The 15,742-nt window shown below is 36.7% G+C and overlaps 1 protein-coding gene and 1 long non-coding RNA gene across 4 annotated transcripts in view; one reads left to right on the top strand and one right to left on the bottom strand.

Annotated features, from left to right (window-relative positions):
* Positions 1-3,441, top strand: part of LOC128688024 (uncharacterized) — a 232,074-nt gene extending 228,633 nt beyond the window's left edge. For all 3 annotated transcript variants that reach the window (XM_070083757.1, XM_070083758.1, XM_070083756.1), the window contains one exon: positions 1,353-3,441. In XM_070083757.1, the coding sequence (XP_069939858.1) occupies positions 1,353-1,364 (12 nt within the window). In that variant the 3' untranslated portion in view covers positions 1,365-3,441. The remainder of the gene's footprint in view (positions 1-1,352) is intronic.
* The window catches only part of LOC138852505 (uncharacterized), a 40,042-nt gene that overhangs the window by 9,222 nt on the left and 15,078 nt on the right, over positions 1-15,742 (bottom strand). The window contains exon 2 of the long non-coding RNA XR_011391824.1: positions 14,241-14,357. This is a non-coding gene — a long non-coding RNA (uncharacterized lncRNA). The remainder of the gene's footprint in view (positions 1-14,240; positions 14,358-15,742) is intronic.

The following is a 15,742-nucleotide window of genomic DNA, read 5'->3' as shown; positions in this document are numbered from 1 at the left end:
TATTTACATTTATTAATACAGTACATAATTGAACACTATATGTATTTGTTGTATGTATGTAAAACTGTAATTAATCTCTATAAAATGTATTTTTTTGTGAATATTTTTGGGTTTCTGGAACGGATTAATTGTATTTCCATTATTTCTTATGGGAAATATTGCCTCGTTTTTCAGACTTCTCGAATTTAGAACTAGTTCCTGGAATGGATTAAGTTCGATATTTGAGGTTCCACTGTACATGACTTGATCTTAGCGAGCCGCATGAAAACCTTTGGCGGGCTGCACGCAGCCCGCGTGCCGCAGTTTGCTCACCCCTGACCTAGAGGGTGTATAAATCTGTAGTGGAGGGAAGGTTGGGTAGGGGTCATTCTTTTTCCCCCCTCATAGGATGGAGGGGGTAAGGGAAGTTATATGTACAGTTCACTTGGTTTTTGGGACTTGTTGGGGTGCTGGAGTGTGAGCAAGGTAACATTTTCTGAAGGGATTCAAGGAAACTGGTTAGCCAGACTTAAATCCTGGAGGTGGGAAGTACAGTGCCTGCACTCTGAAGGAAGGGTGGAGATTTTTGCAGTTTGAAGGGGCATCTGAACTATAGTATTCGTGCACCTCTAACAAGACAGTGATAGAGTGAATGGTGGTGAAAGTGTTTCTTCTTTTTTGAGTTGCCCTACCTTGGTGGGAGACGGCTGACGTGTAATAATAGTAATATAATAATAATAATAATAGTAATAATAGTAATATGATGATAATCCATTAATAAACAGTAATTCCATTCTGTAGAGAGTGAAAATTTGTTTTGTTGGAGCACCTCTAAATGAAGTTCAGTTGTCACAAAACTGAGCATCAAAATTTTTTAGCCAAAAAATAAACAGTGAGAAGAGATGAAAGAAATTTGAAAATAAATTTTCTACCTCCTATCAGTGGGGAGCTGAAAACATGGTGTTATTGGGGCACCTCTGTGTATATGAAATCAAATTGGCACAAAACTTGACGTGAATAATTATTAGCCAAAACAGAAACACAACGAAGGAGTGAGGCTAAAGAATTTCAGGTCTCATTTTACGTTGATAACAGGATGCTTTTGATTCTTCGGTTGTGTGAGCATACAATATTTTTGTATTTGTGTATTTAGGATGCACTAGACCTAGGATTGTAACCCATTTGAACTTAGGAGTTTGACTCTATGTGGGAGGTAGGAGTGGTGATGGGAGGGGGATGTCTAGGTGTGCATGCTGAAGGTAGGTTTTCAAAGAGTGTGACAAATATATCAGTGTGCATTATATATATGCTGAATGTATATCTCATACCATGTGCACAGTCTTTCACTACTGATTTTAACTTTCATTTCACAGGGAGGACAGTGATTTTTGTATAAGTATCAGCAACTATTTCATTAAATGATGACTATAGAAGAGCAGCTGTTACAACACAGTGTGGTGTGCTGCAGTCCTTTCACATGGATGGTAAGAGGAAGGAAGGCTGTGAATTCTGTAATGAAAATTAATTTTTTTTTTTAAGTTTTGAATTTAAATAATATATTCAGAAATAATAGGTATTGTCTTATAAAAATGAATGGGGAAAATTATAGCATTTTGCATCTAACATCAGATTCTTCACCCTTGTTATGTACAGGAATTTTATACACACACATGAAGTGTACATATTTCTTTAATTTGATTAGAGGAATTTTATATACTATATTTATGTTCTTAGATAATTTGTATTCTGTATTTATCCTCACTGGAAACACCACAGTATTTTGATCACTGCACATATGTACTGTGGTCAGTGTGCAAACCCCATGGTTGGTGTGCAAATCCCATGGTTAGTGTACAAATATGTATAATCCCTATAGGAATGCTATGGTTATTATATATTCATTGTGTCTTGTGAAATATGCCTAACCTGTCTCTCAAGTTTGCAAGCAGAATAACATTAGTGGCAAACAGTGGAATAATCTTCATGAATTGAAACAAGGTATTCTTTAAATCACTGTATAACACACTACACATAAGAGTAATCCTTAAATATGTAGCACCAGCATGGAACCCACACCTTGCCAAATAGTGTTGAAGGTACTGGAAATGTTCTTACAGACTGATAGGAGGAAAAGAGGAGATCTGGAGTCTACCTGGAGGGTATTTTGGGGATCAACACCCCCATGGCCCAGTCCATGACCAGGCCATGGGGGTGTTGCTCTTCCTGTTGATCAGGGCCTTATCAACAGGAAGAGCAAGAGGCCATTGTTTTGAACATTGGAAAATTATTAAATTATATGATAAATCTCAAAGATGAGACACCATGAGCTTAGCTCTGCTCACATAGCTATAAGCTAGTTATTACACAAAGCTCAAAATGAGAGAGTTTGCAGCCACACTAATACTGGATCTCACAGGCAAAACTGTCAGGAAAATCTGAGCAAAGCTGACTTCATGATGGGAGGAATGTATGCAGATCAAAAGAAGAGATGGTCTCGACAATCTTAAAAAGGATAAACTATTTGACTTGGGAAGGTTAACTGAAGATGGACACTGAAAAAGATGAACTCTCTGATAAGGAAGAGTTGGTTAAAACTGTTAGCAGTATGAGTTGTTGTGTAATGTTTCCATTGTACAATCATCATGGGTTATGTATTTCAATAAGCATAATGTTATCCAGGCTGTCAAAAATTTTTGTTTTGAAGGCAAAATGGTGCAGCTAAGAAACAAAGTTTCTTACCAAAATCATGAAATGACTGCCTCAAAGGCATGAAGCTGTTTCATTGCTTTAAAAATTATCAAGTGGTCTCCAAATCCTGTATATTGTCCAGTGTTCAGTTAGGCTATAGAATCTTTAATGTCATTGGGTTATGCTGTATACTAATGTATTTTCATACATGGTGGAATTTACATGCTAAGATACTATCTACTTCCCTTTCCCTAAGATGTAACTTACAACAATTTACTGCTAAGTGAACTGGGGCAAGCATGTGTAAGAATATTTGAGCATTGTAAGCTTTTATTGGTACAGAACTCTCACACAATTCCACATTCCATATATAATTTCCTCCCTTTATTTTAGATCAAAAATAAAATCCCTTTGTAACCAAATGGGCTGGGACCAAGCAAGTTCTGGATTTAGATGTGTTTTCTCCAGAGATACAGAAGAGTGCACTTGCAACACACAGTAAGAAAGCTTACTGATCCATTAGTGAAGTAAATGTTGAATATTCACTTCCAAAGTGCTTCCTAAAACCTAGTAATCACTTGTCATCTACCATTGTTTATGTTGCTCTCATTACAGTATAATTTCATCTGCATTAACCCTTCAAAGGCCATTGGGCTAAAAATAAAATTTTCTTGTATGATCCATTAAATTTAAAAAAAAAAAATCCTTAAAGAGATCATTTTCCTGGTGGTAATAAATAGAAGAGGTGCAGAGTTAATAAAAGTATTATCCAAAGGGTTGAGGTAGTTTGGAGATTTAGAGAAAATGGAACAAAATGGGGTGACATGGAGGGTGTATAAATCTGTAGTGGAGGGAAGGAGGGGTAAGGATTGCCCTAGGAAAGGTTGGAGGGAGGGGGTAAAGGAGTTTTTGTGTACAAAGGGCATGGACATCCAGCAGGGGTGTGTGAGTGTGTTGGATAAGAGTGAGTGGAGGTAAATGGTTTTTGGGACTTGATCTGTTGGAATGTGAGCAAGTAACATTTTGTGATGAAATTTAGGGAAACCATTTAGCTGGACTTTAGTCATTGAGGTGCGAAATACAGTGCCTGCACTCTGAAGGAAGAGTGGTGATATTTGCAGTTTGCACAGGCATCTGAACTGTATTATGTATTAGTATGCCTTTGGTAAGACAGTAATGGAGTAAATGATGGTGAAAGTGTATTTTTTGGGATCATCCTTCCTCTGTGGGAGATGGTCAGTGTGTTAAAAACAAAATAATTACATAGCTGCAAAGTTGGCATTTTGTGTACCCAGCATAGGAACATCGGGTCCTGCCGTTCTGTGCATAATAATGTAAATATTGACTTTTAAACTTTTTCTTCAATTTATATATTCTTTTTGCTTTATTTCCACCAATATTGAGCAAAACTATAATCATTATGGACACTGGTAGTTATTTTCATGTAAAAACAGTGATTCAGATTTTTTTTTTTTTTAACATGTCGACCGTTTCCCACTGAGACAGGGTGACCCAAAAAAAAAAAAGAAAGAAAAAACTTTCATCATCATTCAACACTTTCACCATCACTCATACATAATGACTGTCTTTGCAGAGGCACTCAGATACGACAGTTTAGATGTCCCTCCAAACTGCCAGTACCCTAAGCCCCTTCTTTAAATTGCAGGCAATATACTTCCCATTTCTAGGACTTAAGTCTGGTTAACCAGTTTCCCTGAATCCCTTCACAAAACATTACCCTGCTCACACTCCATCAACTTGTCAGGTCCCTAAATCCATTCGTCTCCAGTCCTGTCTAACACGCTCACAAACACTTGCTGGAAGTCCAAGCCTCTCACCCACAAAACCTCCTTTATCCCCCTCCCTCTAACCTTTTTGGGGATGACCCCTACCCTGCCTACCTTCCCCAATAGATTTGAACACCCTCCAAGTCATCCTATTTTGTTCCATCCTCTCTAAATGACCAAACTGTCTCAGCAACCCCTCCTCAGCCATTTGAATAATGTTTTTAGTAATATTACTTATGGGTCAGTAAACATAAGTAAACTTATGCCTGGGAGGACCACTAGCCCCAGAGGGATGGTCTGGGGTCATCAATGTTTTCATCACTTGTATGCTTTGCTCTAGTGTCACCATCAGCAACTTTATTCTCATAACTATAAATATTCTCAATATTGTCACTTTCCATAGCGTCATTTATGTTTGGGGAATAAAATGACATCAATTTTCTTTGGAGTGAGTGTAGCACACCGGCATTTCATTGTAAACGTAAGACAGAGCAACGTGTGGTTCCACAATGCCCTTGGCATGCAGGGATTGTTTCTCAGTTGTTCACACCTACTGTGCACACCCATTCTTTATTGTGTAGGCCACTTGTGCTCCTTGCGCCAAACTTGAAGATAGTAGGCATATGACAAATTTGCGTTGTCGACACTTTAAGGGTTAAATGTTGTTTCAGCTGTCTGGTAATGTTCCTAATATAATTCCTCTGAAGGAGTGGGGTGCCTTGATGCTGGTGAAAGGCTCTTTATCCAAGGAATTGAAGCTATTCTCTTCTTCCTTGGATTAAACCAGTTTACCTCCTAGTCTCCAGGCACTAGCTTCTTTGGGTTTAGTGCTTTCTCACAGATAAAATACTTATTATAAATTAGTTTTGCCAAAGTGTCAACATACTTGGCAGCACTTTCAGTTATCAGGATACTTGTCTCTTACAATAGTAAGCTTGCAAATACCATCTCTTTTCTGTATGATGATTACACCAGTCATTAGAAAATGGAAATAATTCATTATTATTCAAAAGACTATTAAACTGGCCTTATTTATAATATGTGGTCCAGAAAGTAGCTGACTCTCACTGCACTGTTGTTTGAGTTACAATAAAAGAACTTTGTCTAACTCTGGGACATTAGATTTTCTTAAATTCTTTCATTTTGCAGTATGGTACCATTGTTAGACTCTCAGAGTATAATTCAGTTATTTGTTACTTGTGAGACTTGAAATCATAGCAAATGCTGGTCCTGATGCCATACTTAGAAACAAAAAAGTACAGTATCTTGCCTTCATGGAGACAGTGTATCATCATCACATTTTATTATTATAAGTTGCATAAACTCTTTAACAACAGTTCTGGAAAACAGTTTGTACTTTGCCACCCCAGTTGAAAAGCACAACATATTTTTTATATTTTCTATCATCATGATCCATCTATATTTTTGCATCACTCCATCACACATCATATACAGGCTAATCTTAATATTTCTGAGGTATAATATTCATCATTTGGATAATAGTAGCTGTGAAAAAAAAAAAAACTGTGATAATATGGGCATGTTATCGATCCGTGTCAGTTCATAATTTATCATTCATATTTGTGTAGATAATTATCTTACCTTTATATTCAGAAGTAAATCACCTTTAAGGTTTTACTGTAATATGCTTCCAGTGGAATAAAAAGTACTAGAGAGTATATGAATTCCAGTGCTTATTATTTGGATGCCATTGCCAGTAAAAGGCAAAGTTTATAAGCAAAATTTACATATTGCACATATTACTGGCAAGAGATACCTGTTGGAGTGACTCAGCACTTGATGTTAGATACAGTCAATATCTGGAACTGTTGGCAATGAGTTTGAATAAGTTTTTGTTTTCAGTTATATTTTCAAATGTTTGGGTTACAGGGCTTTTACTTTCTTTAAGAAATGGGATTTCTCTTAGTTTGTCATTCCATTTTCCAGTAATGGTAATTTATTGTACAATACTAGAGTAATGTATGTATTTTACACTCTGCTTTTAGTCTTTTCTTATTCACTTTTGCTCACTTTAATGTGTGCATAATAACTTCACATGAATTATTAATATCAAGGTTCTATACTTTATTATGATTGAGCCTTAAAATGAAAGTGTATATGAAGAAACTTCTTTTTATTTTTTTAACACACCATCTGTCTCCCACTGAGGCAGGGTGACCCGAAAAAGAGGACACACTTTTGCCATCATTCACTCAATCACTCTTGCCAGAAGCATGCTTATGTCACAATCCTTTAATGTAATACTATAATCATTGACCACTCATTAGTACACTCATGCATAGTGCTAAATGTGTGTGAGTCAGTTGGCCAGTTAGAAAGTTAGCCAAGCAATTTTGCATTTGGCTTGAATACTGTGTACATATATATATGCTGCATTGTATATTGATAATTGCAATACAACTTACTTTGTGTAAACACATTATTCAAATAGTTATTAACCTGAATGTAAGTGCAAATTACTGTGCAATCATAATAAGTAACAATTATCTAATTTATTTAGAATGTACACTGTGAAACAATTTATTCTTAAGTTCTTTATAATTGTTGTATATTTTTTCTTTATGTAAGTTAATGTTATGTTTCATTGTTTGGGTATTGTCTTCCCTTGTGTAAACAATGAGATGTACTACACTATTCATTCTGGATATATATATACTGAAGTGTTGAAAATGCTCTTAGGACTGAGGTATTTAAAATAATGAATATTATGCTTGCTAGATTAATTCATTATATAATAAACATTGTGAAATTCAGTTTTTAGCTACAGTTTTATATTAGTAAATATAGTTTCAAATTAAATATCTTTAATGCAAAGAATAGAAATTACTCTCCATTAATTAACAAGAAGGTAATACAGTGGAACCCCGGATTATGTCGTCATTGGAATACGTAATATTCGGAATAAGTAATGTTTTTTCGTCAAAATATTGGCTCGGTGATCGTCACTGTACTCGGTATAAGTCATTCGTCCGGAACATGTCTGCGCAGCCTGAGCGGCCCCGACACTCCATGTACAGCCAGTGTGCCATTGTTTATCAGCCAGTGAGGACGATCCCATGCGTTCATATGATATATTTTGTATTATTCCATTCTTTTTAGTGTTTGCAACTGCTAAATAAGCCACCATGGTCCCCCAAAAAAGTTCCTAGTGCCAGCCAGCCCCTTGGTAAAGAGCTGAGAGAGAGGGGAGAATGTGCCTTTTTCAGTGATTTTGCAATATGTACGATACTAAAGCAGCAGGAGTCGATAAAGGCTATAGCGCCAGCCAGCGATAAAGTGTAGCATTAACAGTGTAGCAAGTAAGTTTAGCAATTAATTGATAGAAAAAGGACAGCACAAAACTGACTCCTCCATTTTTGTTGGAGGTATATAGGGCTACTGACTAACACCACTGCCTCTGCTGCCTCTTGCTGCCGCCTTCACCACCATGTAAGGCTTATCTTTCAGTGGCCCTTATACACCCAACAACAAACAACACACCACCACTTGTGACATTCTTAATGCTATATTTTATTCATTCTAGAGTATAAATCATGTTTCCATATTATTAATATTGTTTATTATGTCATATTAGATGAATTGTGCTAGATAAATAATCCGTAGAGCTGATATTAGTGTCATATTGAGGGACATTTTTCCTGTCTCCCAACACATTTCTTAACATACGCCAGAAACAGACCTCTCTGGAACACTTTTTTGAGCAACAGGGGTCCAGTGACTCTCAAGCTGGTCCTAGTGGCATTAAAAAACAAAGAAGGGAAGTAACCCAGGATAAGGACTTGGTACTTGAAGTCTTTATGGAAGGGGATTCCCCTTCCAAACAATTGTAAACTCCTCCATCCTCTCCCCTCCTCCCATCTTCCATACATCACCATGTCTTCGATAAAGGTAAGTGTGATGTTATTATTGTTTTATTCTTCATGTATCACTGTTTTCTGTGTAGGTAAATGTATATTTCATGTAAAAAGCATTTTTTTAATACTTTTGGGTGTGTGAAACGAATTAATTGGATTTCCATTATTTCTCATGGGGAAAATTAATTCAGAATTCGTCAGATTCGGGTTTAGTCACTCTCTCTGGAACGGATTAATTACGAAAACTGGGGGTCCACTGTACAAAAATTCAGTGATAATGCTTTAAAGAGCTAATGTGATTCAGGTTCTCCCACATTATACATATCAGTATGCTGTAGGACTGTTGCTTCATAATAAGTGATAGCAATTACATCAGGAAAGCATTTGCTGCTATTTTACAAATGTTTTGGATTTTGACAATAGTGTATTTTAAAACAGGTATTGTGTAATGTTAATTTTCATGTGAACTGGGAAGTGTTATATATTAATCAATTAAAAAGTAATAATTTATTCACATGTTATGTGTGTGAAAGTGTAGGTCAGGGTATAGGTATACATTTGTTGGTGTCATAAAAGCTATACACTGTACCTGTATTTGTGGAAGTGTGGGTCAAGATATGATAAAAGTAACGTGTTGGTTTGATAAAAGATTTAAGATTACATCATTACTTGCATAAAATTGTGTGTTCTTCGAAAACCATGAAAGATAGTACAGGATTCTGGCTCAAATGAGTCAATAGTTGATTAATTAGGGAAGTACTTATCAGTCGACTATTTTTACATAATAATTGTTATTTTCTCTTTCTCGTGGAGAGTCCCAAATCTTGTATGTACCATGACAGCAGTAGTTGTCTTCAGAAAGTACTGGGTTGTGTACAAGGCCTGGCACTGTTGTTCTCTTTTCACAACTTTGTTGCACAGCTCACTGGGGAACTTTGTAGTTATTATAAGCTGCTGCATTGGACATGATGCTTGATGTTATTTGTTTCTTTAGATATCTTTATAATCTTCATCACTATTGCAAATGGCTAAAAGTGCCTTATTCTTATGCTGGCTATATAAAAATGGCACTGGTGGCATGTGAAGAGTGTTTTGTAGTGGTGTTTGTGATAACATGTTGCAGGACAGTATGCAATGTCAAGGCTGCTGAAGAAACACACTAGCCTTGTATTTATGGTATGCCAGACCCACATTTTCCTCTCCTCACTTTCACAAGTTATGTCGTAATAGCGCTGGCCATGGATTCTTTTTGGCCTAAGCCCATTCTCCCCTCCATCCTCTGTTTAAGCCAAATCTCAAAATGTGGCTGTGATTAGATACTGTAGAATGTGATGGAGAGATGATAATATAACTTAGAAAAATGACAGTTGTGGTAAGGTAAGTTGTCCAAAAAAAGTAAAGGAAGGTGCTCTCAGACAAGTACATACTGTGTACTAGCTACAAAGTTTAAAAGTAAGTGATGTGTCCTTTTCTGGTTTTCAAGCTAATCACCTTACATTTTTTGGATAATCTGGAAAGTTCTGTTTATTTCAGGTATATATAAATGTAAAAGGAAGTAGTTTAGTGATAATGACTTTCTCAGTGGTTTTTTGCTGTAGCATAAGGTAAGGCTATGCAAATCAAAATACATTTGGAAATACACTTGTAGCCAACTTCTTTATCATAGATTAGATGTAATAATTTTTAATGTAAGAGTGTAGATTTTTATACAGTACAGTTTAATGTCAGCTGTAATTCAGTAAAAATGCTTAAATAATTATAATTGTTAAAATTTTCACAATTAGTTGATATTAGATCTTGAAAAAATAGGAAAAAATACTTTTATATTTATCTGAAACTGTACAACTATACATTTTGTACCCTGAAATCAATTTCATAGTGAACCTCAAAATAATCCTGTCTTGTATTCAACATTAAGAGTACTTTACTGTATTGTATAGTGGGTGCTCATCTGTGTCCTACATAGGGCAGAGCATCAGCCAGAAACAGGGTTATCTGGTCAGACTTATGAAGGGAAGGGGTATCTGATTGTTTTTGCAGGCCTAGTTAGAGAGAACATGTCTGCATTTTTGTATATATAAATTATCAGTATATTTTATCCAAAGAAACCCAAGAAAAAAATATGAACAACAGGTTTTGAGAAATGTAAAATAAAAATCTACATTTCTTAAGAGAATTGTACCACTCAAATAGGAACCCACCATATATACACTATACTAAAATATGCCAAATTGAAATGACTTTAATTAAATACATGTGTGACAAAAATATTAATTTACATTTCTTAAGAGAATTGTACCACTCAAATAGGAACCCACCATATATACACTATACTAAAATATGCCAAATTGAAATGACTTTAATTAAATACATGTGTGACAAAAATATTAATTTATAAAAATAATTTCATGCATCTTCCCACAGCAACAGTGGTAAACCTGCTATAGTTCTGAGACTTGTGTTTCCTTTCTCCTCGTACATTTATTAGTGTTGCTTCTAGATATTTGACAGAATTTCATGTACTTATGAACTAACTATGAAATATTCACTTAAAAACATGGATTTTAGATTTGCACATGACACAGGACATCACACCCTACAGATGGCCATAATAAACAGAGACATTTGCAAAAATATCTTTAGTTATTGGTATATGTACATATCTTTTTTATACTGTTATACATGTCTCAGCTGCCATTATGTGGGAAAGGGAGTTTAGGTGGGAAACAAGGGGTATAGGACAAGCCAGTTATTTGAGCAGCTCAAATAACTGGACTAATTGTAAGGGATGTACAATTTATTATTATATTTATATTTTTTTAATTTTTGAAAACTTTTCCCCTATGATAGGCTAGATGTCAGAGCTACAGGTTTGCTGTTTTCCATTAATTTTCTTATTGGTTGTTTCATTTGTAACTTTTGGATAATCACTGGATGGATAATAAGGTACTCATTGATAACAAAGAAAGGCACAGTACCGTGACTGGAACGATACACAAATAACCTGCTCATAGAAGAGAGGAGCTTATGACGACGTTTTGATCTGACTTGGACCATTTACAAAGTCACACTAATGTAAAGGAGAGGAGGAGGGAGTATATATAGGCCAGGAGGTGGTAGTGTTAGTAGTGGAGATAGAAGGTAGTAGTGGGGGAGGTAGTATGGTGGAGGTGGAGCCAGTGAAATACTAAGAAAGAGGAGCACTGCCAGGGAGCTAGGGGCCCACAGAGGGTAGGAGCAAGAACACAGAGGGGGGAAAAATAAATAATGAAGGAACAAATACCCAAGGCAGAAGAAAGACAACCCAAAGGAGAAAGAGGAAAGGGGAAGAGGGAGAAGAAGAAAAAGGAATCAGGTTAAGTCATGGGTGCTCTGAAGTTTGGAGCCTTCCTTTCCCACTACATTGTAAAATGCTCCAAACTTCAGAACACCTGTGACAACCTGATTCCTTTTTCTTCTTCTCCCTCTTCCCCTTTTTCCTTTGGGTTGTCTTTCTTTTTCCTTGGGTATTTGTTCCTTCATTATTCATACATGAATCTTTGGGTATTTGTTCCTTCATTATTCATACATGAATCTTAGTCCTGGCTTTGTCTCTGTAGATGCCTTCCTTTCCCACTACATTGTACAGTGCTCCAAACTTCAGAACACCCATGACTTAACCTGATTCCTTTTTCTTCTTATCCCTCTTCCCCTTTCCTCTTTCCTCTTTGGGTTATCTTTATTCTGCCTTGGGTATTTGTTCCTTCATTATTTATTTTTCCCCCCTCTGTGTTTTTGTTCGCACCCTCTGGGCCTCTAGCTCCCTTGCAGTGCTCCTCTTTCTTAATATTTGACTGGATCCACCTCAATCATACTACCTCCCCCACTACTACCTTCTACCTCCACTACTACCACTACCACCTCCTGGCCTATATATACTCCCTCCTTCTCTCCTTTTCGTTAGTGTGACTTTGTAAATGGTCCAAGTTGGACTGAAACGTTGTCGTAAGCTCCTCTCTTCTATGTGCGGGTTATTTGTGTAAAGTACTCATTGTACTGTATTTGGCCTTAGTTTGAAAACAAAAATATTTTCTTAATTCTTTTATTTACAGTAGACTGTCAATTAGAGCATGGGTTGTGTACCTAACAAATGTCATCTAATCTAGAGCTAAATGATCTCAAGAACACATGGAAAAAATTATATTACATTTCACAGACCAGACAATTTTGAATGGTTAAATGTTTGCCTACAGGGCTGAATTTAGATGTAGCAAGATATATCATGTGGTATACATGTAGCAGGCAGCATCACTTGGTTTCTTAGTGTTGGGAGTTTATAGGGCAAAATACAGGTATGCCATATCGAGTTGTGTCCAGCTGTTGTTGAGAGAGAACTGCCAACTCTGGCTTTGGCTCCAAGCATTAGTAGGAGTTTTCAGTGTATATATGAATTGTTTGGAGCAAGGGGCCAGTAAACCCTTGTGTACAAATTACTAAATTTAAAAAGAAAAACTTTCGTTTTTCTTTTTGGGCCACCCTGCCTTGGTGGGATACGGCCGGTTTGTTGAAAAAAAAAAGTATGACTTGTTTGTATAACATTTTTTGTGATCTATCCATGAAGGGCCGATAATAACATGTTTACTGGAAGAGAGAATAACACCACTTGCTTTGGCTGAACCAAAGCCAAGAATCAGCAGGAAAATAAGTTGCCTCCACCTCCCTCTTAAGTATTAGCACTGTGTGGATAATACAGGAGGGCCCCATTTGTGTGGCTCTTAGATTCCCAACCCTGTGTAGTAAGTGAACATCATTGGAGGGTGGAAAAGAGCAGCTTTTTCATTATCAAATGTGTCTAAAACACCTGATAACATATTTACACAATCATATATTTAGTGCTCATACAGCTAGGCATAAAAAAAACAGTTAAAGTAAAATTACAAAGTTCATACAATACTTACCTTACACAAATAACCTGCACATAGGAGAGAGAAGCTTGCGACAATGTTTGGGTCTGACTTGGACCATTTACAAAGTTCAGGTTGGACCAAAACGTAGTGGTAAGCTTGTTTCTCCTATGTGTGGGTTATTTGTGTATTGTTCCAGTCACAGTATTGTACCTTTTTGTTCTTTGATACTTACCTTAAAATATGGCACCTTACGCAACTGTTGTGCAAAAACAGCAGAAAAACGGTAAACATAATGAACAATAGCTCAGTTGAAAGCCAACGAAAATGTGAAACACTGAAAATAGGGTGCTGAATATGTGGGCTCTCCTATATAATATGAGGGGCAGCATTTAGTAGGAGACCTGCCCATATATCTTCCCTAATTTTATTAGCCAAATAAGCATTACTTTGCCTTGATAAATTAGACACATGTGCAACTCTTGGGTATCTTTATTGAGGAAACGTTTCGCCACACAGTGGCTTCATCAGTCCATACGTAGGAGAAACTTGAAGAACAGGAGAAGAATGAGGTAATCAGTCCCTCAACCTTGAGTCGATGTGTTCAGTCCATCAATCTTGAATAGAATACGGCATATCAGCGGAGAAGCAGCTTATAAACCGTATGGCAGGAGAGGTGCAGTTTATAAGCTGCTGCTCCACTGATATGCCGTATTCTATTCAAGATTGATGGACTGAACACATCGACTCAAGGTTGAGGGACTGATTACCTCATTCTTCTCCTGTTCTTCAAGTTTCTCCTACGTATGGACTGATGAAGCCACTGTGTGGCGAAACGTTTCCTCAATAAAGATACCCAAGAGTTGCACATGTGTCTAATTTATCAACATGTTGGTTCTCTGAACCATTCATCTACAAATTACTTTGCCTTACCTAGCCAAATGTGAGTGGGTTAATCTCTACAAAATGCAATTTGTTTTGATAGTAGAGGTATCATTGCAGTGCCTCAGTAAACATGTTTACTGTACCTCAACTGTGGGAGGCTGGAGGATGGCACTGCTTGTGGCCTGGCAGTTGTGGAAGGCACTGCTCATGGTCTGGAGACTGGGGGGAGGCACAGAGGCAGGAGAGGAATCACTCATGACCTGGAGAGCAGATGGAGACACACTATGGAGAGAACTGCCCGGATTTCGTACATTACTTATTTTATTTAAATTTATGATGCACAATAGTGATACATATTTTTATGTTACAGTTTCTCAGTTGCATAAGGCAATCTTGAGCAGTCTAATTGCCCTCTAATTGACATTCTACTGTATAAATTATTGTCATCTGTGATTTTTTCCAGATTCTTTAATCAACTGTCCAGTAGTATTTCATTAGCAAGTACAGTGGACAATCATAATTTGTGCAGGATACATTCCTGAAAACCCCTACCAATGATTTCTGCGACTTATGGACTTAGGGCTCCTTATCAGAAATGTATGCCACCAATGGAAATATATTTTGCTTGGTGCTCCCTAATTAACAGGAATGCGCAGTACCAGTGAATATGAATTCCAATCCCATGCACCTTAATGGAAATGGGCACACTTCTGTTGAAAATGAAAACCTAAATTTAAATCACAGAATATTGAAAATGTGAGCTATGATTATAGTGTATTTATTTCTAAGTAATAAGCATTAAATAGCCATCAAATGGAATAACTAAATTATAATTCACTTACATCTTCAGTTTATGATAAGGGAAACACTGTAAATTGTACATTTATACTCTTGAATATTGTTTTGTTTTAGCTGCCCTTCTCTTCTTAAGTCTTACCTTAAGTTAAGTTCTATCTGACTGTGGCTGACGTATTACACAACTAATACTTCTTTCACACTTACAGTACACTAACCCTCCACACTTTCAACATAAACTGCCTTTTACCATGCAGCATTGAGTGACCATATGGCTTTAGCATTATTTTTAATATCTGTATAATAAATTCTTGGGTATTTACTGTGGGTATAGCACCTTTAGTAGCCACTGGTTAATTTGTGTTCGTTTGAACTGTCATAGTCTTGATTTTAAAAATAAATTGATAGTAATATTAAGGTATAATTTCCCTTTATATTATGCAGAGAATTCGTAGTTTGAAGATTAGGAGGAGGAATGGAGTTACTAAAAGTAATATCCAGAGGGGTGAGGAGGGGTTATTGAGATGATTTGGACATTGAGAGAGGATGGCACAAAATAGAACAACTTGGAGGGTGTATAAATCTGTAGTGGAGGGAAAAATGGGGTAAGGGTCACCCTAGGAAAGGATGGAGGGAGGGGGCAAAGAAGGTTTTATGTGCAAGGAGCTTGGACATTCTTCAGCATGTGTGAGTGTTTTAGATAGGAGAGAGTGGAGGCAAATGGTTTTTGGGACCTGGCGAGTTGTTGGAGTGTGCAAGGTAACATTTTGTGAAGAAGTTCAGAAAATCCATTTAACTGAACTTGAGTCCTGGAGGTGGGAAATACTGTGGCTGCACTCTAAAGGAGGGA

Source organism: Cherax quadricarinatus, chromosome 10 (genome assembly GCF_038502225.1).
Source record: "Cherax quadricarinatus isolate ZL_2023a chromosome 10, ASM3850222v1, whole genome shotgun sequence".
Classification (NCBI taxonomy): Eukaryota; Metazoa; Arthropoda; class Malacostraca; order Decapoda; family Parastacidae; genus Cherax; species Cherax quadricarinatus.
Note: the sequence above shows the minus strand (reverse complement) of the source record. Positions and strands in the feature narration are given on the sequence as shown.